Below are 25806 nucleotides of genomic sequence, written 5' to 3' on the forward strand. Positions count from 1 at the left end.
AACTGACATGTTGTTGATCTTAACCAGAATTCATCATCTTTGAAATTAGAGCCGAGAAAATAATTGACAGATAATTAACAAATTATTGTTGGTGCAGCCCTACTAAAAATGATCTAAAATAATACTAGAGATAAGTTAAATGTACAGTAAAACCCAGCACACACTCAAGTGCATTTTCACACATACACACAGACTCTGACATTAACCTAGGGGGAGTTCATGTTTTAATTGCTGACACTATAGCTTCTGGCTCTCTGAACCAAATGGGTCCCCTTGCAGGATACATAATCCATTATCATAAATCAGATGCGCCAACACAGACAGGTGCTGCATGAATAATTAAAGGTCGGTACATTAGCACTTGTGTGGAGGTATGTGTTTGAGCCGACGTCATTGAACAGGCTAAAAGCACTGCAAACCCCTCCATCCACATTAAACAGCCTAATGCTTTGCACTACAGACGGAAATGATGCACAAGTTAGAAAGAGGAGACCACGCTTACCCCCCCCCTCCGCCCGAACTTATTCAAAACAGACAGGTTTGAAAAAAGAGGAGTATCCATGGGACAGACACTGCTTGTGGCAGTTTTTGTCCTTTCTTTTGCCGTGTGGTCACATCTCTTGCGGTTGAGCTACTACCCTTCTCTGAACCTGAGCGGGTGAGCCAGGTCTTTCAGCGTCCAGAGAGCTGGAGGCAGAGCAAGCAAAAGGTCTGCCCAAGCATGCGGCTTTCAGGACTACAGTTCTTCACTCTAACATTAATTACACTTGAGGCAAATTCATTTGGATTTCTGCCCAGTGAGAGATAAGCTTTTACTGCAGACAAGCAAGAGAGGAGCCTGAGAGAAGAGGAGATACTCTTGATGCTGCCCTATTTGGCTCTGCAGTGGTTATTTTATCACAGAAAGTATTGTGGCCTCTAATTCTATAATTCTATATCTATAGTTTTTGCAAATAATTTGTGTGGAATTCAATCAAGTTATACTTTATATAACATTTAGAAAAAGACTTCTCAAAGTGTTGAACTGTTTGATGGACCAGATAGAAACAATTACAGGTGAAATATGAAGTAGTGCGGCATAGTAAGTCTTTATTTTAGGAATATATTGTATTGTGTTAACGTTTTTTTTATATACTGTACATTACATATCTTTGGACAAAGCAAATAATTTAAAGGGGACATATTATGCTCATTTTCTGGTTCAAATATTGTTTTTGCTGTCTAATAGAAAATGTTTACCTTGGTCTATTTGTAAAAAAATACAGTGTTTTTCTCATTCTCCGTGTCTCGATATTCCTGTATTGACCCTGTTGCTCAAACTCTCGGTTTTAGCACCTGTCTATTGAAGCCCCCTTACCAAAAAAAAATACAGTCTGCTCTGATTGGCTTGCAACGAAAATTACAAAGACAGTTCTCAGGCTGTTGGTGGATATACTCAGAGTGAAGAGAGTATATTGTAATGAGCCTTTATATGACATGGAAGGAAGGTGAGGAGAGATTTCTGTCCGAGGCAGCCCACAAACCTTGGACTGGGTCGTCTAATTTCCTAGTTCGTGGGCTTGTAGGCATCTTTGATAACCAAATGTATGTATACCTGCACTGAACAAGGGAGTTTTTGGGGAAAAAATGTATGAAAGAAAATGGTATGAAGACTCGGTTCATTGACCAATAACATGAATAATTATTATTGGTTAGGAAAGTGTGTTGTCAGATATATATCTTTTTTTCAGGTTAGAAAATACAAACAACAACCATTTAAAAAATATACATCACATTTATTTGTACTGACACCAAGAGTCTCGCACAGAGTTGTCTTTCTCTTTTGATGTGTTCAAGCACTACAGGTAAGAACCTGTTTCCTACCTCCATACATCCAACTGTATCACCAAGCATTGCTTTATCACTACCAAAAAACAGATTTGACATAGCTGACAGATACCACTGTGTTTTTCTCTAAAGGTAACACAATGTACAAAAAGCAAGTCTCGAAATAGTAAGATTCTTGGTTTCATAAAAAATGTTCTTTCCTCCTCAATGAGTGAATAAGAAAACAATGCACTTATCTCTACTGAGCTTCTGCTGCATTGCTTGTTAGGCAGCCAAGGGGTAAATTGATGCAAATAAGTAATGAAAAGAAACAGGCCGGCTGATCCCAGTCTTACTACCACAGCAGCTTTCGAGGAATTGTTCATGCTCTGTAGAGCCCCAGATCTGTAGGAGCCGTCTGGAATTGGTTAGATGCCATTCAATGAGAGGAACACATGTTAAAGTAAAAGATTGAACAAATCTTTCCACACACTGTACACTACAGTACAACACTATCGTGATGCTGGAGAGAACTGTGCAAATTAATCGTCCAGGGCTTCAAAAGAAACAGGAAACTTAAAAAGTTTAAATCTGGAGAGCTGTATGATAACGGGCAGACTCAACCCCCTTTTGCAGGCCTCGGACCCTTTGGGATGGGTAAGGCCAAAGCGAGCAGGCAGTCAGAGGGAAGGAGGGAGCAGAAGACTGGTGGCTCCCTCCATGAAAATGAGGTTGGCACAGCAGCCTCACCAGGAAGCTAAAGGCACCAGAAGAACCAGGAGCAGTGCTGTCCATGTTAGGCTCTGTGGCATGCAGTGCACCGAGCACTGGTTGCTTTTTGCTCGAACACCTAAGAGAAGGGAGGGGGAACAGTCATTATAGATGAAAGCAAAAACTAAATTAACTAAAATGCTGGAACTGCAACCATTTTTGATGATAGCTTTACTGATCTTTTCATTTATTTAGCTGGGGAGAAATAGACTTATTTTGCAAAATAAAGAAAGACAGTGAACATTGCACTTTAAAGCTGGCTGGTAAAGTCACAACCAGGACGGACTTTCTCTTGGTCGTGTTGCTTAAAAGTTAATTGGCTGTGCAAGATTAGAAGGGTTGGTGTGGGCGAGGTAATTAAAACAGTATTAGCCAAGGAAACCTTGGCTGGCACAACAGCTGTGGTGACTCAATTAGGGGCAGAACATAAGATCGCTACAAAAAGAAAACATGCTGTGCATATAGATGGATATCAGAAGTCATCTAATTGAGTGTGTGCCTGAGAGGCGAGGCAACGAGCTTCGGCTTACCGGATGAGGTGACTATTCGAACTTGGGAGCTGACTGCCCCCTCTCCCCCTTCGCTGAGTGCGCGCACCTCAATGATATAGGTTCCTCCCTCGGGCAGTGAGAGCATTGTGGAAGGGTTGATGGTTCTTGTCACCTGGTTGTGGCCTTTGCCCTCCTGTTTAAGTAACACCTGCAGGAGACGTGCACAAAGAGTATTATTGTTCATATATGATGAAATATTTAGCCTAAATGAGTAGTATGTGTAAGATTTTTCCTAATAAACAATTATAGAAGCCCACTAAATGAATGTGTCTGTAGTCTGTATCTGCAGAGCCCTCTGCCTTTATTGACTTTTCCTGTTTCACTTTGCTGTGTTCGGGACGCTTCTGGGCAATTCTCTGCCCATTCCTCTGCCTTCTCTCCCCTGGGGCTCTGTTCTGCCCTGGCTGACACTGTAATTGGTGTAGTCTGAGCCGGAAGCTCAGGAAGCTTCGCTAAATTCTCCTGTCTGAACAAAAATACTATGCCCATTAGCTAGCTAAACTGAAGATGGCTAAATTGGCTTGCTTGTGTTGCTTAGCTGAAAAGGAGAAGTCAACTTATAATGTTGTGTTCAACAGACAACAGCCAAATCCTACACATTTTACATTTACAAACTTATTTTCCTCTGAAAGGGTCTCAATATGGATTAGGAGCAAAGCTGTGATTCTAGGATCACCTCCACACTGCTCTTAACATGGTTGACGGCTGAGCCTGCGGCAGCAGCTAACCTTGCTAGAAGTTAACATTGCTAACAGCGTGAACAGTGCCATTAACGGCAACAGTGTTAACCTGGGGGGGGAACTGGAGAGTGGGCGTAACATTTGAGCTGTAACTTCTGTATGAGCACAGTGTGGAAAGGTGGCCATTGGATAGCAAGAGGGAAACACACACAGGGACTCACACGCACTAGCATGCACATGCGGCAGGCTACATCTGGGAGTTTGGACTCAGGATGACTTTACTTTTGCGTCTTCAAATACCAAATAGTTGTTTTCTGTTATTTTAATACTGTGAATTCCGTATATGGAACCTTTAAACAGTAACAGTTACAGTAACAGCAACAGTAAGATGGGCAAAATAATCTCTAGTGTCTAGGTTAATTATCGGCAAAGAGTTGGGATGAGCAATCACATTTCTGGTTCTTTAAAGACAAAGTCAAAATAAATGACTGTATGCATGCACATTAGGAGAGAATTAAATGATCACCAAGGGGCTTAGCAGCTAAAAATGTCCAATCATTGAACTCAATATTTGTATATTTATCATTTGAATGCCTATACTGATAACAGCAAGCTGGAGACAGGGTTTAGATTCCAGAATTGGCCTTGAAATATACTAAGCAGTATAAACATATTCATTTTTAGCAATGTCAGATAAATCTTACATCCCTTGTGTGATATTTTGTTTCCAACTGTGAGGATGAAAGGTTCTCAATTTGCAACAGTTCAGATTTGCCACTCTCACCAGCTAAAATAACCATGGGTAAAGTACTATTCAGAGCTTAACAGTAAAAGCATGTAGAAGCATAACTTCTCAAAAACTTGGTTAAAATAATCCTGTCTTTCTATTGATAGTGGTGAAATTACTTCTGGAACTATTTGCTTTATCCAACCAGCAAATCTATAGTTTTTGCATAAATGTTTATATATGTCTGGATGTTAGGAAATTAACTTGATCCTTACCATGTACCCGATGACATCAGATTCATTATCTTTTGCCTTCACTGGCTCCCAGTTTAAAGACACGTTGTTGCCCTCTTGAATCCACATGAGGTTGGTTGGAGGCTGAGAAGGAGCTAAGAAGGGAGCGCAAACTCAATTCAAACAGACTTTTAAACAGAGTTTCAACCAACTAGGTCAATTACTAGGGGATTTAGAGCAAACTTAACAGGTAGTGTCTATTCCATATATAGTATAGCACGATAGGTGTCAGTGCTACACTCACGGGCTTTCCTGGTGTTGGCAGTGACGGCAGCAGTGGCAGGACCCTCGCCGATGCTGTTGAAGGCTTTTACAGTGATGAGATACAGACTGTTGCCCTTTAGTCCTGTCAAGACCATGGATGTTTCGTTTTTCAAAGTTCTTTGTTTTTTCCCCAAGTCCTCCTGCTCCATGTCTTTCCAGTAGCTGAGCTGTTAACATAAATTATTGATTTTACCCTTTTTATATTGTATTTAACCAGGAAAGTCCAATGGAGAGGCAGGATCTATTTTCAAAGGAGACCTGGCCAAGGCAAGCAGCGCATTGACCCAAACACATAGCACAGTTAAACAAAAATAGGGCAAACATGTAAGGAACAAAAAATCAAGCATATACTGTTTTCAAACTTCAACTCATGCACAAATGTATACGCGTCAAATAAATTCAATTACTGCATGTACTGTATATTTACACATGTGCACAACTGCGCTCAAGCACACAATTTACAAGCACCTCATATCCTCTTGGTCTTCCGGGGCCAGGATTAGGCGGTTTCCACGTGACCCTAATTTCCGATGAAGAAATGCTGTAAGCTTTCACATCAGATGGTGCTTCCCTTGGCTCTGTGAAACCAGTCAAAATGGTGATATGAATACAATTCTAAAAACCATCTTCTCTGTTCATCTAAAAACAATGCAACAACAAACGTTAACTCACCCCCCTCTGCCGAATGGATGATGACCTCTTCACTGAATGGTCCATCTCCCTTATTGTTGTAAACTCCGACCTTCACTTCAAACGGGGTAAGGGGAGGGAAGGTCTCGTCTCTATATTTGTACGTTGTAGAGTCTGCTGAAGTCACCATCCTCTCCTTCCAGCCTCTGGTTCCGTTGGCACGAAATGCAACGATATACCCAAAGCCCTCACCGTTTTGGAATTCCTCAGATATAGGCTGAAAATGTAAAAGAAAAATCATCCTAACGTATCTTTAACTGAGATAAAGTCCAAACATGATTTCCGATAATAGCAATTCACCAGTACTATGCAGCTCTTTGGCTGAAGGTGCATTACCTTATCATTTTATCATTTAAATAGCCTGTGTACAAGGAATTGAACAAAACACAACATTTAATTCCGTGGTTGTCCCGAATTCTGTCTGCCAGTGTTAATAAAGATTCAGTCAGTCTTGAGAATCATATTTGGCCCAGTTGTACCCATTATGTTGCTATTTATCTCCCATGTCTGAGGATTTTTGGGACACAGGATTTTTATGCTGGCTTCAATGCTCATCTGTAGCTTTCCTGAAGTGGTGAAACTGGGAGCTGTCTTCCACAGCTGGTCCGTGCTTAATCAAATCAAGGGCCAATTCATTAAGTGAGCTCAAATTTAATTAAAATATGAGCTGCAGGGATTAAATCTTTGGCTAAATTTAATAAATGACAAACACCTGTACACCTGTTTTTGGCAACAAAAACCTTGGCACGTGTTGATCTGAATAGGCTTCAAAGTAATATTGTCCCCTTAAGGCTGCAACAAATTAGCGATTGAGTCTACAGAGGTGGATGGAGATGTTGTTCACATTTCATTCAATAACAACCAATCACTATGACTGCCTAATTACAGGGATGATCAGTGGAAATGAATTAGCTCAAAGTTATTATCAGAGCTGGCAATGCTCTTAAAGATATGCCAAGGAATATGGGTCTTTAAAAAGCAGCATGTACAAATTAGCTAGTTAAGTCTAGAAACACTTAGGGGCTTAGGAATTGTGATAGTCATGGATAAGTATGGACACAGCGTGATAACTGAGGTAAGTCTTGGGAAGGAAATTGCAGGGCCTGCTGGGCTCAGTGACAATGACTGTGGGGGCATCAGAAATGGTTGTTCCGATGGCTCCCCGAGAAAAAGCAGTCTCTCATCGTTGACTATAATGAGACGGCTGAATGAAGCTGCAGAGACTGTTTAGTCATTCATCCTGCTTAATAACACTGCCCACCATGGCCGTCCAGGCTCTGACAACTCTCCACAGATGATAGGAGAGGCAGAACTGCCATGCGCCTGCATGCCTTGACTGCCAAAAAGGGCTAACATTCCTGCTCCGTCTCCCATCTCAATTGATCACTGATGAAGTCCTGATTTATTTCCAAGAGCATTTAGCAGAGACGAAAAGAAATAGGGCAAAGCTAATGGAAGTGTCCTGACGCACTTGAAAACTGACAGACTTATTGTTGGGTGACCAATTATTCTGCCCTACAACTGGCAATGAAAAAACACATTTTTTTAAGAATAGAATATTCTCTACAGTACTCTTCAGAAGTGATTTGATCAGCAAAAATGCCTAAAAAAACAAATGAGCAGAATGTTCACTCTTTATTCTGTGGCATTTGTTGGATTAACAAATTGTAGCAATTGTGAAGGGCTGCATCTGAAATGCTGCAGATACTGTATGCCACTTCCTGAGTCTCATCAAGAGAATCATCACAGACATGGCATTGTTTTGTGCTTCAAATGTATGCATGGCTTGAAAGGATTCTTTGATTGGGTTGTTTGTCCAACCAAGCACCAATCATGGTCAAACTTAAGGTATTATTCATCCAACATGGGGTCCTGCATTTATTTATGAGGAGGTTGAAATTATGTTGTACTAGCTACTTTAATGACACTCCTTATATCATACAACTCTCATTTAAAAACAGGAAATGGTGTACCACCAAACACCCTCCCATCTGGAATGGACATTATCCCCCATAATGTGCCACTGAGGGGCACTTCCCCTTATGTGAAGGTTATCTTCCCAGTGGCAGTTGGGCTCCCATACTTAATAACTACAAGAATAACTGTCAGTTGCCTCCACATCTGTTCACTGTTCCCCTGTTAATGTATCCTTCAACTGATCTCAATTGCAAATTCTCTGTGTCGCTCATAGCAATTCTGTACATGCTGTGCCCTGAACCTGGCTTAGAGCCAAGCTGTCCACTTGGAGAGCATTCACAGTAATATCCTCTTTACTTGGTGTAGGAGACATCATGTTTTTGAGAGCCATCGTCAAGATTTAAATTACAAACAGTTATTCGTTAACATCCCTGGGTTCATTTGGAATGGCTCAGGGATTCAAGGTTAATCATCGTTCTGCCTCTCTGGTGGGACCAAATTTGAAATTCACATCTTAATCACTGGCTGTGTTTTAATACACGGACCAGCTGGCCTTCTTCAAGCTTTGTCAGCAAATTCTGCAATGATGAACAAGTTTTGCCCCTCAAACTCAGACATACAATCAGGATAGCCATAAACAGTCAAGGAATCGCTATGCCTCTGTACGTTTAAATAATAACACTAATGTTTCTGTTGTATCTGTTTTCATTGTCTCTACTTGTTGATAAAATTCACGTATGACATTCTTTGCTGCTGCCACTACTTTATTTCCCCTGGGGCCAATATAGTTAAATCTCTTTCTCATAGAGGCATTTTTCCTTTCCAATAACATCTTCAATCTCTGATCTTGTGGAAAAGCATCCTGCCGATGTAGAATACTGCAGCAGATGCTTTTTCCCTCTCAAATGGAAAAAAAAGGTCACTGCCCTAATGATGCACACTCTTCTGAGCTCACAAGATCTTCTCTCCTAGTATCATGTAGCCGTGAAGGCTAAAAGCCCCACCTTTGTGTTATCCCTCTGGATATAATGTGCATCTATCTCGCCTTTTTCCATCAGAAGGGTCATGGCTTCCTGGGAGTTCACCTATTGTAGACCTGTGTTATTTTACCTTTGTCTCTACAGCTGTGGTGCTGACCTGTTGTCTGCTGTAAACGATTGCTACAGTGATAATGCTACAGTAAGGAACAGCTGTGTGTCTGCTCTCTTTATAAGCTGAGTCTTTGCTTTTCCAAATTTAGAACAATCATTCAGCAACACATTAAGATACGAAACGCTGACTTAACCCCAATTCAAAAACTGCTTTAATCAGACTGAAGCTTGTATCTCAACATCAAGCTTTGCTCAATGCAACAACTTAGACATTATTTATGAAACGTTGTTTGTATAAACATATCAGTTTATTATTCGCAGTTATGTTTGGTTTTGCTAGGATATTTAATGCTGGTGACAAGGAACCATATGTAATTATATTGATATAATTAGATAGATATAAATGAAACACTCCCAGATCAAGAACGCAATCAATGTCTATTAATATTCATATTTAAATATTTTGTATCCGAAAAAATACTACTCGATGCATTTATTCTCATTTAAGTAAATTCATTGTTAATGGTTCTGTGTTTTCAATAAGCTGCTATCCACCCTGACTGAATCACTAAAGATATTGGGCTAATTACATGACAGTGAGTTTAATTTTCCTTTTATTTATTATGATTTATTATATTTCTAGATTCATACTGTTTTATTGTTTACTTGTATCTCTGTCCAAACTGTCTTCACTTTATCCTTTTAGATCATTTTGCATTCAATTTATACTATTCAAATATTACAGTGTGTCAGTATTGTGCTTAAGTTACCACCAGCTCTCAGGAGATGCTATTAAATTAACGTTGTGTGGCCAGAGCTGGTCTTGGTGAATTGGACTGTTTTTGCAATCAGGCTCATTTGCATACACATTTTGTGCCAACCATATGCATATTACAGAGTTAAACAAATACAAAAGTAGCACAAGAGCACACAGATGGCATTTGCTAGCAGCACAGTTAAGGGTGCATTGATACTTACGTAATTTCATTTTGTCTCATTTCTGCAAGTTAAATTGACACAACAGCTATGCAATCCTATTGTCAATTTGTTTATAAAATGAAATGTAAAATATGTAAACTAGCCTGAAATGGTCAGAGCTCAGATGATGCCAGCCTCCTGTTTTAGAAAAAACTCCAGCAATCCCTCAATATATCTATCTTCCTACCTTCAAGAACATCTCCAGACTCTGCTCATTTTTTCTCTTCAGTGTCTGAAACTTCTCGATATGTTTTAATTAGATCCCACTTTGATGGGTCTGGGAATAGGACTGCAAACAAACGCAGGTCCCCAGCACCCACTGAGCCAAAACAGCAGCTACTCATCAAATCTCACCTCAAGTGAATGCAACTGACTGTAAATGAATGCAATCATCTGTATATCTTAAAATCATTAAACCGTTTCCTTCAAGCTCTAGAACCACAACGACTAGCATCATCCATCAACCATGCTTTATACCCCTTAATAATGTCTGACAAGTATTCCCAGGCAACAAAAAAAGAAGGTTTTTAATGAATTCACAATGCTGTAGCAGCCACTACGTGATGATTAAGTCAAATTCACATGCAGGATTATAACTTAGTGACAGTTCAATTCCTAAGGGGAAATGGAAAGTTTTCTTCAGCACCGATGTTTAATTTTAACCTTGTTTTCACACTTTATAACACTGATTCTCATGCAGGTTCAGAATTGTTCTTAGCAGCGGGAGGTGACATATTCCCTTAACATAGACATTTATTATCATGTGTTTAATCAGAGGAAGTGTAACTTTCTCGAATTTAATGATGAATATTCAAACCCTGTATTTTTTTTCTCTTCCTAATTTAATCATTAAGAAAATCCTACACATATTGTCATTATTTTCTTTTTATGCCAAGGGTTTTACTGCTGTTTCAGAGAGTCACATGCTGGAAAGGATCACCATGGTAATTTGATGAAAATAAACTCATAAATCATACAATGGAAAATCAGCCTTTATGTTTATTATGTTCAGCCCGCATTATGTTACCTTGAATTCAGCATGAGAATTATTTACATAACTGTGATGCTACATATTACACAACTTAAAGGGCGGCTGAATGTATTTGTTTCAGAGGCTGCAAACTATACTGTACAATGATTTAGTTGAGCCCAAGATTAAAGGTCTGAGGGGATTCATGCTGTATCAATAAAATATAACTTATAAATACATTTTGATCTCTGTCTCATATGTATAACCATGTCATTAAAGGTGTTCCGTTTCTTGTAGTGGGTTTGAATGCTTTTTGTTCAAGGATGCATAGACCTTGGTTTATTTATGTAACATAGTGACATCAATATGTTACACTCACGCTTCTATTGACTAGCGCTCCAACACATTGTACGTGATAGGCTAAGAGGCGGTACATCTCAGAGTGGTTCACCAATTATAACAGAGCCGGCCAGCTGACCAATCAGAGCTGACTGGTTTCAGACAGAGGGTGAAATGAGGTGCTGCAGCACAGGCAGTATGAGAAAAATAAAAACCTTTTTGAACATTAAAGCATGTAAACATGTCACAGTAGAGGCAGAAAAAACAATTATGAAACGTAAAAATTAGCATTATAGGGCCCCTTTAAGTCTTGTCCATCTCATTACCTGTGGAATAGTAAGATCAACTGATTCCTGAACATCTCCTGTGAAAACTGGTAACATCTTTAGTTAGGGTCACAACATTGTCCTGCCATCTGTTGACATAATGCAACTCATTGACATTCAACACAGGTTTACTATAAGCCAGCATCTTCAGCACTCCACATGAGGATACTATCTTTTGAATGGAACTGCCAGATTTTTATTTAAATTACACACATTTCACATTCAACGATTCTTAATTATACCGGACACTTTAGTGCACTCTTAGTAATGATAATAAGAATTTTTTTTAATTCCATTATAATAAATGCACGACCTTTCACAGTTTCTGCATCTGTTTCTTTAAAAACCGAGAGAATGTTCTGTAAAGTAAGCATCGTGACTCCTGTTTATTTAAAAATAAAAAAACTGAGTTTGCTTAACTAAAACACCAGACCCACTGTGACATTTGCCTTTTTGGACATATGTTGTTACGCTTGTGCTGCAGAGGGAGTTTGGCAGAGGACCTTACCTCCCACGAGATGACCAGTTCATGCCTGCGGCCGTTCCCTCCGCTGACGTTCGATGGTGCCACTTTCGGGACTGTGTGAGGCAGAAAGGTTAACAATGCATCAGTGACCGAACACCACACAAATCACTTCAACACTTTTTTGAAATAAAGAAAAGAGGATACGTTTTTTATTTTTGGAATGGTTGCAACAAGGAGTCAGGCATGTGCAGCTTCATTATCAATTATTTTTAAAAGGTTAAAAAATAAGGTTGTTAACACTAAAAACATCTAAAACTAAGATATGATTCTTTTTTTTTTTAAATCATAAAAGGTTAACTATTGAAATATGACCCACAAAAAAATTGTAGGTATAATACGTTTAATCTTCAGCCTTCCGATTTAAAAAAAATAAATGTTGTATTGTTAGTTAGGACTTATTGTCAATAAAGTCACAATTATTATGCTCATTGAAAAAACACAAAATAAACAGTCTTCATGATGTCCTCAAAAAACATTGCTGAAGTAAACAAACCTATGTATGCCAGCTTTCGAAAACATCAAAAACTCAATTATTTTTTGCTGTTTGCGACTGCAGTAAAATACCTGCCAATCAAATTGAAAGTGATGGCAGGTTTCGGTGATGTGTTTTTGCTCTCTTTTGTTGGATCAAAGAACATGACTTTAAAGACAAATTACCACAACTGTGTGCAGATACAGTAATTAGTCTGTTAATTATGCTGAGTAGATAGGACATATTAAATAAGCCATTTCTAAATGACCACTGACCTTTGTAATTATCACATTTTATAGACGATGAACGAGCAGTTAGTGAAGCGACTCGCCTGATCAAGACTGTCTCAGACATTTGTCTGCTCACCACAAACGCATTCTGCGGTGTCCAGGCCTCAGGACTGTGGGTGATTGCTTATGTTTGTCATAATGTGAATATAATGTAGTGCATAACAAGAATTATATATAGTTAGGGAATTTACCTGCTTCCTTAGTTCTCACTCCTCTTGAAGGTGCACTTGGATCTCCAGTCCCAATGGCATTGCTGGCCACCACCCTGAACTCATATTCCACCCAGGGGTTGAGCGCCACAGCCATGGCAGACTCCAGGTCTCCTGTCACTGGGTCAGGGTCTGCAGAAAAGAGTGTCGCGTGTATTTATTTAACCAGGACAAGCACCACATAACAGTTACTGTTCTTCTGTAGAGACACAAGCTGAAATGACTTTACAGCTTTAAGGGTGTCTGAGATTGTTCGATCCATATTGAGTAAAGACGGTTCGAATCATACACGTTTGAATGAGAAATCTGCAGCATAGTGATTATGGTTAAAACAAAAACAAGGCAATCAGTCAACATTTTTTGTGTTTATTTTTTATGGCTGATCATTCAGTCTGACCTGAATAACCCAACAGGTGTTTCCCTGCTTAAGGCTAATGTAAAAACAAGCAATAAGTAAAGAGGTCTGGCAGAGCATCACTAGAAAAACCAAGGAGCTGCTGATGTAGCTGAGCTTTAGTCTATAGGCAGGAATGAACTAAAATTGATTATATAAGATACATTTGATGACTTCATGATTGCTTTAAGGTTACATATAATAAAAAACTATCTTTATTAGTTATTATTCACATACATTTGGGAATACGGAGTCCCTTCCAACCCAGAAACTATGATATTTATGTCAACAGACTTGTTATTTTTTGTGGGCTGCCTCAGGTCACACAATATGGTCAGCAAGCCTTTAAAGCTTGGGTCTCTTTCCTATGTCCCATATGGTTTCATTAGAATACACTAGAGGTACCTTTGAAATGGCTGGTTTAAAGAGACAGGCACTAAAATTAAACATTTCAGAAACATGTAAACATGTCGTAATAAAAACCCAGAAGCCAAGTATAAACATAAAAATAATCCTGTGTCCCTTTTAGACTATGACAATTTGTGGAATTACCTTCTGTTCCCTAAAACTGGGGGATAATTCCTACGCCTGTGTGTCAAAGCTGGGAGTTAGCCTTAAAGCCATTTTTTTCATTTCAAATCCAGTAAGCTGGAGAACCACCAAAATACAAAAAAAACATTGTCTTAGTACTTAAGACATCTGCAAAGCATTAAAGCTTCCCTACAGACATACTGTGACTTGGCATATTGTTTTTCTACAAGGTGGTGACTATACACAATTAACTTGAAACCTTGGCATATGATGTTGTTTCGGTGTCTAAATATCAGCTTACTTGCAGCTTTAGAGCACATTATAGTACAACTCATTACAGGGAAGCTGATTCCAACCAATTTCCACAGAGGACTTATATAGCTACGTAATTGTAAATCACATCTGGAGACGGAAAAAAAGTTAGATTTATGACTGTACTTTGAACAGAATTACAAGCAGGTAACACAACTAATCTAGTTTCTTCAGGGCTCCCATAATCAAGCTTTGTCAATATTGATCCCGCAACAACAAACAAACATTGACTGAAAGCATATCCGTGTCACAAATGAACCAGAGGTCTCTGTATGCTAAAGCAACATTCAGTGAGGCTGAGGAGCTTACACTCTTATCATCCAAAGCAGCTCACAATGAGACCACTCTGTCAAGCAAGCTGCTCTTCAAACATGAGCTGATAACTCTGTTTGAGAGGAGTGGGAGCGAAAAGCCCAATCACCCCCCTTTATGCTAATCTTAACAAGTTCAACACTGACAATACATCACAGAGTCCTAATTGTGCTTTATCGAATTAAATGTGGTTGAACAGACATGATGTGAGAGGAGTGTATACAAAGTATGATTTATGTATCTGTGGGGATGAATCATTATCACACCTTAAACTCTGCCGTCACACGGCATATTAAGATGGATTACACACAATGCTTGGCGAGCCTTCATCTTTTAACATTATAGTTTTTCTGTCGAAGTAATTTGAAAAAATTAGACATTTTTAAACAGTAAAAGCGTATCTTAACTAAAATAAGTATTATAATCCATGCCTTAAAGGTTCATTTCCCACTCACCACTGACATGACATGATAATTCTGTAAAAGAATGCTCAATTCTTGCTTAGCAAGAGAATTAGCTTAAAGCTTAGTTTCATTTCAATTCAGTTACTTGACTATTTTGGTATGTAAATGTAACGTGGAAAACTAGTTCAGATAGTTTAACAGATTGTGACTTTGAATGATTTTAACCCTTGTATTATGTTGAAAAAAAATTACATTGATTGTGTTGCGGGTCATTTTGACCCATACTGTGTAAATGCACTCAAAACAGTCAAGAAAACAGGTTAAACCAATAACAACTTTATTTTAGATTACATAAACATTTAGAAAAGTGACATACAATACATTTTTAATTCCAACACTATATTTAAGAACTATTTAGTCTAATCCTCTTGTCCTCCTCCCGGGTCAAAATGATAATTCTTCCCTCCTTCTTTCCTCCTGCCATGCTCTCTCCTTCCTTCTTCTCATCCTGTTTTCCTTCTCTCTGTTCATCCTCCTCTATTCCCTTCCTTCCTTCCTTCATTCTTTCCTCCTTCCTTCCTTCTTCTCTTCCTTCCTTCCTTTCTCCCTTCTTTCCTTCCTACCTTCTATCCTTCCTCCCTTCCTCCTTCCTTGACCAAAGAAAGCACAAGGGCTACGTTTTTCCCTCTTCATGAACACATTTCTTTTTAACTTTGACTTCAACTTTAACTTCATCCCTGCGAACTTCAACTTTTCAATGTTCTCCACATTTTTCTTCAACATTTTCAATGTTCTCCACATGATGGACAGAATGTTACTGTGTGCTTTCTGCAGATGTAATTCTTGCATTTCACACAAGAGGTACTTGTTTTACTGTCCTCTCAGGAGGGACAGACCTGGCATCTTTTCCTTTTCTTTCCACCTGTGTCCACTGGATGTTGGTTGGGTGAGGTTGGGTTGGGTGAGGCTGCAGGTTGGTCGGGTGACCTGAGGTGAAAGCAAATATTGAGGAATGCAGAGGTCTGCCCTGCATCTTCAGAATTTCAGTGGGAAGTTCTGGCTTATTTCTTCTGACTGTTCCCAACATGGTCAGCTTTCTCTTCTGAAGTTCATCTCCAAGGCGGTAGGATGTAAAGAAGTTGTCACATGTGATGTTATGACCTTGCAGCCCTTCACTCATTTCCAGCACCACACGCATCCCCTGATTCTTCTCAGATGTTCCTCCAGGTAGCTTTCCAGTGTATACTTGCATATTCCATGCATAGCTGGATTTTGCATCACAGGCTGCCCATATTTTGATGCCATACTTGGCGGGCTTGTTGGGCATGTACTGTCGGAAAAGACAGCGCCCCCTGAATGGAACAAGGCGCTCATCTACAGTAACATGGGGACCAGGATTGTACAACAAAGGTAAAATTTCAACCCATTTATCCCACACATCTCTGATCGCAGCTAGTTTGTCTCTTTCACGTCGACCAGCTCTGGTGTCGCGGTTGTCAAAGCGGATCACACGAGATATCATGTGGAATGTCTCCAGAGACATTGTTGCACGAAAGATTGGCCTTCCATTCTCTTCATTCCATAGACTTGCAGTTGCTTCTCCCTTTGACCTGTACACTCCAGCTAATAACAGAACTCCAATGTAAGCATGCAAGTCAGTCTGATCCAGTGGCTTCCATTTCTCTTGAAACACACGTCTCCCCTCCAAGTTGGTCATTTCCAGTATAATCCTCTCTATTGGTGAGGATATGAAGAGCTGAAATGCTGATTGAATCTCATCAACTCGTGTGACAGCAAATCTTGTAGGACCGGGAGTCATTTTGATCACATTGGAAGATGACAGTCTGCCTCGGCTTGGGTGTGGTGATGTTGACCATTTTATATTACCGTCCTTAGATGCCCATGTCCCCTCTGTGGATGATGATTGCTGCATTCCTTGGTTTTCATCTGTTGGAGGAACAACGGCAGACTCGTCCTCTGAATCCAGCAATAACATTGTCCTCTGTCTCTGAAAGATCCTCTGGTTCTGAAATATCTTCCTCTACATCACTATCCCAGTTCAAAATCTGTGATAAAGCCTCCTCAGCTGCCGTCCTTCTGGAGCTCATTTTTGGTGAGTTTGTCAAAGAGATGACATGAGAACAGTGACAAGGACAAGTGTGAGAAAGTTCCCTCTCTTCACACACCTGGCTCTGGGTCTCAGAGGCAATCAAAATACAAACAATTGTACATCAAAGTAAAAAGTACATCAAAGAGACATGTTTATTTTGGATCTGAACAGCTATTTACCCACATTAAAGGGTCTGGGTCAAAATGACCCGCAACATCATCTTTGTATACAAACTCTGCACAGACATTCCACTACACATCAAAGTGTCCAGATTTTACACACCAGTTCATGACCCTAGATGATGAAAAGTCACCAAATTTCATCAAGAAAAAGAAAGGATAACCAGTACTTTGGTCAACACAAAAACTGAAATGGGTCAAATTGACCCTTAACATAATACAAGGGTTAATATATCAATCAGTCATATTCCTGGAGGATACTTCCATAACACTAGATGTAAAAAAAAACACAACATTTTTTTTCTTAAATTACACCTCAAGTAATGTTTCTATCCGTCAGCATTTCCATGCGTTGACCACTAAACATATTAATACTGTGAATAGTTGTTTGCTGCTATAGTAATTGTCTGAATATCGATTGAGAACCTTAAGATATGAATGTCCCTTGCCACCAGATATTAAAATTATTTATTTTGCTTAATCAGGAACCCCCGAACATCACTTTAAGCTGTATTAAAGCTTTTGAGTATGGCGCCACATTAAACTCACAGATCTAGAGACTGCAATTTGCTCCTTATTGATTACCTGTTTGGACAGTTTGCCAGCCTAATGAAAATGGGCTGCGGGCCTGTATATTATAGGTGCTGATAGGGCTGTGGTTGTCCAGGCCACGGGTCCAGGACAGGGTGGCCGTGGTATCAGTGATCTCCTCCACTATCACCACTCCAGGGGGTCCGGGAGGACCTAGTGGAAAGAGAGTTAGGAGACAGATTCAATTACAGCTTTCAACTGCTACCACAAATGTTTCAGGGTTGTCGAGACACAGGGGGATGAAATGATCACTGCTGCTGTTTGAATCAATTCTAAGCTGGTGCATATTGAGATGTATTAATCATGCATTGTTGCCATTAGACACACTAATGGATTCAACCATGCAAGCATTAAGAAGGATGTGCAGCTGTGTGCATATGTTGACAACATTAATTTTCTGCTGTAATCTGTGCACAAACAAACAGCAGACATGAACATACTAAACTGAAGCAGGATTTGTGTCTGACACAGATCTGCTGCCAAGGATTTAATGCCAATTCAGGAATATTGAAGCTTTCTTTTTTTGGGGTCTTCAAAGGCTGTTTACCAATCCTGCTGAGCATGACTGTGTGTTGGACCTTCATGTGTTTTAATACAGCTGAACATATGTTTACCTCTTCAGAAGTAAATGTAATCTACAAATGTAGCAAACAACTAAGGACTCAAGGAGGAACAGCTGTAAATGAATAGGTGGCAGCTGGAGCGCACACTGAAACGTAATGAACTGTGTCCTTAAAAGGTGCCCATTAGAAGGTAGCACTGAAAGGTGCATTTGCATTCCTGGACATTAAGATTCATTTTGTGTCACTACTCAATTCAAATTCCATTAAATTTAAAGGCTTCAATGTCACATGCACAGTAGCTACAGAGTAGAAATGGCAATGAACATCTTAAGTCCCAAGATCCTCCAACACTATAGGTAAAGAAGGAGTGACAAAACAACCATGGCATCTGTCCTGCCCTCGTTTAGGAGCTTAATGTTTAATGACATAATGTACAAACACCAACATGACCCATATGAATAATCATTCAGAATATACTGTCCATTTTGACTACAGGTGAAAAGGGTTAGGAAAAAAATCACCATCACATTTCTCCAATTGATCACAATATTAGTTTAGAACTACGCATTTTCTGAAAAGTAAAAATGCAAACAAAGCATTATCATTATCTTATTCTTACTTTTGGTCACTTGAGAGTAGAGTAATCTACATATGGCAAAAATGAAGTGTTGTAAAAAAAAAAAAGGATGTTTTATTTTCACTAGTTGGAAAGAAATATTGATCAGCATGTTTTGCCCATAGTATCACTGCCTATAGCAAAATAAAAAAGACATTCACAAATGTCCAGTCATGACATCTCAAAAGGAAGTATACAGTGTGTGAGTTATTTTCCTGAAGTTGGGTGGATGATAACCGTTTCATCACATTATCAGCAACAATCAGAAACAGCTACAGAATCTTATCACTAGCCATTTCAGCCATTTATCTGTTTAACAGTGCATATTACATGTGTTCATGCAGACAGACCGTCTGTCCAGCCTTACTCACAGTGACTATAAAAAATGAGTCAAGATCAAAAGGTTAAAAGGGGGGCAATAACGTGGAAAAGTGATGCCCAATTGTGTCCATCAAGAGACATGAGTTTAATGTCTGATGTCATTAGAAAAACTTCCCAAAGCAGCGGCACAAATTAGAGCCAATTTCCTAGATTCACAGTGTTGTGTCCATTTTACTAAGTATTACTCAGTAAAAGAAAACATTTGATTTTCTGTTAAGTTATTCAGTTTAAAGGGGGCAGAGAGTCACTGCCTCCGCTAAAGAGTGAACAGGACGACACAGTACTGTTCTACTGACACATGACAAGCTCACCTCGCACAAGGAGTTCAGACTCTGCAAACACAGTGTCTGCGCTTGTCTGGGCCCGACACCCGTACTTCCCAGCATGCTTCAACAAAATGCTCCTGATCATCAGGTCCACTGTGGAGGACTGCTGCAATTGGGAAAGAATAGAATATAAAAAAAGGTTAGGTATTAAGCAAGCCTAAATGTGCCTGACACAAAGAAGTGTGATGCCTTTACATCTTGTAGAGGCTCATGTGGCTTGAGAGATTCCTGTTTAATTCAGGTGCTCGCTTGCTACATTCTTCAGCTACTCGTATTTTCTCTGTTGAAATGAGAATCGCCTAAGGCAACGCTGGGAATAATTCAAGGTCTACAGGCAGCTGTTTAGCAAGAAACCTGATTAAAATTACACACCATGCATCAGCCAGGAATCTGTTGTGTAAAGGATTGTCACTGCAAATACTTTCTCTCCAGAGCATTGGTAGTAGCAGAGGACGCACAGGACAGATGTGATTTTAACATCCACTGAAGGAATAGTGACATAAAGAGGACTCCCTACTCTCCTGTAAATTCGTTTTCAACTTTATTTTCTGGTTTTTGTGCTTAACAGTTTCTGTATTATGGAGATGGGAAATGTAACATGTTTCTTTGTAAAAATAAACAAATAAATTACGTTTCTTCAAACTGGAAATGTACTTTTTATGTTTCAAAATGATGCATCTTAAAAGGAAAACATCCAAAAGACACAACATTTTCAGTTGAGCCTATAATAATGTATATGTTCAAGATATGTGACCATAATATTTTGCTCTGATGTCTTTTTTGTTTAACCACTCATTATTGCCCAAAACCTGAACAATGACTTTGATTAAATGTATTATGACAACAGATTTCACATTACTGTATTATGTTAGTTTAAAGCAATAATATTACGTTAAAATAAAAACACATTAGGTTCAACTCAATATCATTGCTTTCAACTAACCTCATACATTATGTGACATTTGTTGACATAATACTTTTAATTAAAGTCAATGTTACCGTTTTTTCAGTGCAGTTCATAATACAGTTCACCAAAGAAAAAGAAAACCTCAGAAAGGGCGCTGGAAAAAAAGGGAAAAGGTAGAGGTGAAATGGCAAGGTAACAATGCGACCCTTATGTTCGAGGATGTCAAAGGTTAAATGCCTTTTTGCTTGGGAGGATTTATTATTTTGCTCAGCTGGGAAAATGTATGCGACACCTTCCTCAGAGGATCCTTGACCCTGTATCCTCTGACCTTTTCAAGACGACTGAAGAGACAATCAGACTCATAGACGTGCATTTCAGGAGGGGCCTGACTATTGTTAGAATTGTTTGTGAATGGATTCATTTCCATGTTTTTACAGAGCCGTGATTTGATTAATAGAAACATAATGAAGTTTCAATTTTAGCATAATTGTCCTTATTATTTTCCTTTCTATTTGTCATTTAAAACCACTGTTGAGTGTCTTTCAAGCCATAATTTTTTTCAAAGCCAGTATGAGTCTCTATTTGTCTTTTCATTTTTCACAAAAGATACTGTACAGTTGCAATTCAAAACAATATATTTTATTATACATGATTATGCTACTGATCACAGATGTTATTTGTTAACATTTAACCCTCCTGTCGTGTTTTGGAAAAAAAATGTTGTGTTTTTTTTTATGGCAGACTGAGGACGATGGGTTGGATCACCAGATTCATTGAATTTTGAGAAGTTTAGTCAAGTTCACAACACCTACGTATGATATTCCCAGTCACATGAATTGGTACTCCTCAAATATGTTCCCCCATCAGATAGTACACAAATCGACAAAATGTTTCGTGTCTAACCTTTGTCGATTACTGCAGCTATCCAAATAAAGCAATGTTCTGAGACATTGTTTACAGCTTAAAAGGGTGTTAAATAAAATGTGCTGATGATTAATAGTTTTTGTGTGAATGTAAGAGCAGTTAAAACAGACTGTCAAATTTGATCAGGAACATGAAAGTAAGGAGGAAAAACAAACTTGACAGGAGGGTTACTAGATGAACCAAAAAAGATGGATAGACAGGTACATAGATATGACATAACCAATATAATACATTTACTCATAGTCTTACTTTTGCTCTTACTCTTGCTCTTACTGTTTGGATGTATTCAAAGTGGTTGCCATCTTGTTGAAAGTTTATAGGTCTCTGGTTGAAGAACCACTGGAAAGCCACATCCAGCGACGTGTCATGAGCAGCCTTGCAGCTCAGCACCACGCTCTCCCCCACAGTCACTTCCACTCGGTTTGGGCTAAGCTCCACACGCATGGCCTCTGGAAGCACAAAGCTGCTACACTGTCACCTCAGGCTAACCAGAAGCTATAGCGTCAAGCAGCTGCGCTTCACTGTGACATCATTGCCAGCGCAGTCACGATTGGGCCAACCACAACTTAGGTGAAGAAACCATCACCTTTGTCAAACGAATATCCTGCTTGGCTTTGATCTTGAGTTTGTGCAGTGCATCTATGAGACTGAGGCCTTTACGGTGTAAAAGTGTGTCCTTGTAATATGATTCTTGAATGTGAGAGCCCTTGGTTCACGGTTGAGCAAGCACAATACATTTCCTGGCACCCGAGCAAAGGTAGAGGGGGGGAAAATGACATTGGGGACTGTTTACTGGTGTCTGACTTGTGCTAATTTGGCAGAAAATAAAGGCCCCCAGGGCATCACTTACCTTTTACCCACAATATGGCAGTCATCTCCGCCGAGCCCAACTGATTCTCTGCCTGGCACACATAGTTCCCCTCATCCGCTCGGCTGGAGTTAACAATTCTTAGAGTATTGTTCCGTAGCAACATAATCCTGTGAGAAAGGACACAACAATCAATACTGGTATGAAAAACAAATTCAGGTACGGAGAGTTGTTTTACACGTTTAGGCATGATGTTTTATGCTTGTGGTCGTGTTGGGTTACAGAATAGCAATATTTACTTGGGATGAGTTAAAATGAACTGCTCAGACATCCTTGAAATGATCATCCACTAGAGATTGCAGTGGAAAATATAAAACAAAATAGTGTTTACAGCTAGCAAATTATTATCACTGAATTGAAGGACGAAAAAAGCATTCGAAAGTAAGTTGTTTGTGTAAATAAACACTCAGAGGACTGAGGGTGTGTGAAGGATGTGAAGTGTTTGTATGTAACCTTCAACAAGAGAGCTGGAAATAAACCCTTCCCACTAAGAATCAATCAACCATTGGAATATGTTAATGAATCTGATTTGCAGATACCACTAAGTAGCCCTATCTTGAACATGATTAAAACACTGATTCTACATAAGATATATAAAGGTAATGGGGACACATGTTCAGGTAAAAAAACTGACACCAAAGCATTGATGTTTGGAACAAAGAAACTCAGTATTCTTCTGACATTCAATTTGGGTCAAATGATGCACTATATCTGATCTTGTGCCTTTGAAAGAGTACAATGGGCTTCTATTTGAGTAATTACAGTGTAATTTAAAATCCATTAGAGGAACATTTGTGGAGAGCACTACACAAGTTAAAATAAAATGGATGTTTTGATTATTTGTCCCTCTGAATTCAAATGTCCATACATTCATTTGTTTCTTTCCGCATTCATCCCACACACTGTTTATGAACCCACCCGACAGACCATAAGTATTGCTGCATTCAGTGCATCTAAAGCTGTCAAACCAAGAAGTGAATATCATTGAGCTTCCCCCCCGAGGGGAAAAAAGTAGTTTAATAGAGAGAAAAAACAACACCACACCTGCATTCATAAGTAGCCTCTTATGCAACTTAGAGACAAAAGGAATGTTGTACTGTATAAACATGTTGCTCAGACTTGTAAATAGCTTAGGAAAAAGCATTCGTATATAATGGATAGCATAGGGTGAAGTGAAGTGTCCCTTGCAACCCCTTTTTCATTCTTGTTGTAGTATTTATTTCTCATTTAATTCATGCATTGCATACAGAGGTGGTAATGGATATTTTAAAAAGTATTGTTTTTAATAGTAAATCATTTTTATTCAAAAGCAAACCGTCAAAATGATTATGATGTGTTTTATTCTACTTCATATTGTTTGGCATTTATATTTACTGCGCAAAGCCGTTTGATCATGGACAAGGTGATTGAAATTGGCACAGAGAAACTCACAAAGGCGTGGCAAAATCACGCCACACATTCAGACAATTCAGAAGCAATCTGCAGCCAGGAGACATTTTTCAAATTGAGAAGGTAATTCACATTCAACAAGGACACCGTGGCAGAAAGGACACGGAAGGACTGTTGGGTGTACAAAATATGCAAATACATTCAACCTTAGGATAATTTAAAGGAAACATCAGAAGATCACACAATCATGGAGCAAGGTTTCTGATGTGAAGTCAAGAGAGTTGCATTTTTCACATTTAAAACCAGGATTACATTTTTAAACAACTTCTCAGTTTTTATACAAACTGCCAAATCATGTACTGTCTGACTGTTAAACAAAGAGTCCGTGGGTTTTGACAGAGTCTGCCACATTCTCTCAAACTAATGGGATTAATACTTTCTGTTTAAGAGACAAAAGCCCTGAACATTAGTGGAAATCCATGTTAATTACAAACCTTCATTAAGTCAGCACAGCTGTCAATGCCAGATAAACGTAAAGCTGTTTCGATTCTTCCCCCGCTCTACTAAGAACAGAACGCCTCTCCATCCATAAACTCTTCACTTTACTATGGTTAGTGGCAGAAAATCCTTGCAGGAGTCACCCTGGCCAAGACCTAAGAAGGTTGTTCCTTTCACCTTTTTCAGATACAATTCACCCATTCACAATGTTGATCTCCAGATGAGCTTTCACCCCTTAAACATTGTGTTATCCAGTTCATTAACTCACTATACAGAATCATCTTTACGCTGTGTCGAACATTCTATTCTGGATGTTTTGGGTATAAAAGCAACACAGCTTTAAAGGAATCCATGACAACATTTTCTTTAAGATTTTGAGGAAACTAGACCACATATGACTTGTATACAATGCCAGCACCTAATAGTGAATGATGAACTATTCTGAGGGGAAGAAATTAACTACTTACCAATAATGTCTGTGAACTATTTTCTACTCTCTTAAGACACCACTTTATCTGAAGTCAGATAAAAACAAGATCAAGGTGTTTTTCAGACAGGTATGAATCTCCCCGCGGTGCACGCCAACACCACTGAAAAATAGATTTGCCAGAGTTTGAAAAATACCTCAAAGGCTTTTATCAGATTGAGACAAGCCAAGGTCATTAATCACCATTTAGGGGCAACACAGTCACCGACTTAACCACATCTATCAGTTTCACTGAAGCCAAGTTTTTATTAACGAAAACAGACACTCAAAATTAGTTACGAGGACCACTTTTCTTCAATGGAAAATTAAGTTTTAAATTACCAACTAAAACTTGAATACTCATTTTTTCCATTTGCCTTGAAGTTGAGTTGCTGGTTGTTTGAAGGAGTAACACTCACAGATCTGATTATCAACTGGCTTTTTGCTACGAGACTGTGGAACAGACAGCTGAATCCAAGCTGATAAACAAAGGTCTTCTTCTCTCACTCAAAACTTGGGATGCTCAGCACTGACTGAGTATTTCAGTGGTGTCGCTCAATTTGATTGATGGACCCTCACCCCACTAAGCCCCCTCTAGGAGCGACAGAGAGATGTTTCTCATAAAAGATGATGCATCAAACTGCGTGTGAATTCCAAATGCAATTGTACGGTCTAAATTGTCAGCATCCCTGAGAAGGAAGGGGTTGTGGATGTGTCTCCAGAGCTTTCCTGTTCCTAAGGTGTTTTATTCTAGTAGTGACACTTAATTTTGGTTACAGTAATGAAACTGTGATGTGTTACAACAAGACATGTATGCAATTCCTGATGGGAGAGAGCCGCAATGATAACACTTGAAGTCACGCAGTGGAACTAAGATGAAAAACAATCTATTGGGAAAGACCAACTTTTCACGACATACATATTTTACACGGCAATTAACTTTCTCATATAACGTTCTTTTCTCTAAACTGTGCAGAGGAACAAAAAAAGTAATTCCATTTAAAACAGAGAGCTCCATGTATGACACAATCTATCCCAATGAATTGAAGGGGGGAGTCAACATTTTAGGGAGTCTAAATATTGCTATTTTGGATGCCCATAAAAAGCTTAAAACAGATCATTACTTTAGAGATAT

At 39.1% G+C, this 25806-nt stretch overlaps 1 protein-coding gene across 3 annotated transcripts in view; it reads right to left on the bottom strand.

Moving 5' to 3' along the window:
* Window positions 1-1789: 1789 nt before the first annotated feature.
* cntn5 (contactin 5) overlaps window positions 1790-25806 on the bottom strand; it is a 73963-nt gene continuing 49946 nt past the window's right edge. Inside the window, exons 12-23 of one of the 3 annotated variants that reach the window (XM_063907825.1) lie at window positions 22301-22428; window positions 21724-21899; window positions 19605-19725; window positions 17728-17886; window positions 12883-13032; window positions 11912-11982; window positions 5765-5999; window positions 5561-5670; window positions 5073-5259; window positions 4811-4923; window positions 3108-3276; window positions 1790-2656 (exon numbers count right to left, since the gene is read on the bottom strand). In XM_063907825.1, the coding sequence (XP_063763895.1) occupies window positions 2553-2656; window positions 3108-3276; window positions 4811-4923; window positions 5073-5259; window positions 5561-5670; window positions 5765-5999; window positions 11912-11982; window positions 12883-13032; window positions 17728-17886; window positions 19605-19725; window positions 21724-21899; window positions 22301-22428 (1723 nt within the window). In that variant the 3' untranslated portion in view covers window positions 1790-2552. Of the gene's footprint in view, window positions 2657-3107; window positions 3277-4810; window positions 4924-5072; window positions 5260-5560; window positions 5671-5764; window positions 6000-11911; window positions 11983-12882; window positions 13033-17727; window positions 17887-19604; window positions 19726-21699; window positions 21900-22300; window positions 22429-25806 lie in introns of all 3 variants that reach the window. The other 2 variants (XM_063907824.1, XM_063907823.1) reach the window with 2 other exon arrangements.

The sequence above is a fragment of the Eleginops maclovinus genome, chromosome 18 (genome assembly GCF_036324505.1).
Source record: "Eleginops maclovinus isolate JMC-PN-2008 ecotype Puerto Natales chromosome 18, JC_Emac_rtc_rv5, whole genome shotgun sequence".
NCBI classification, from domain to species: domain Eukaryota; kingdom Metazoa; phylum Chordata; class Actinopteri; order Perciformes; family Eleginopidae; genus Eleginops; species Eleginops maclovinus.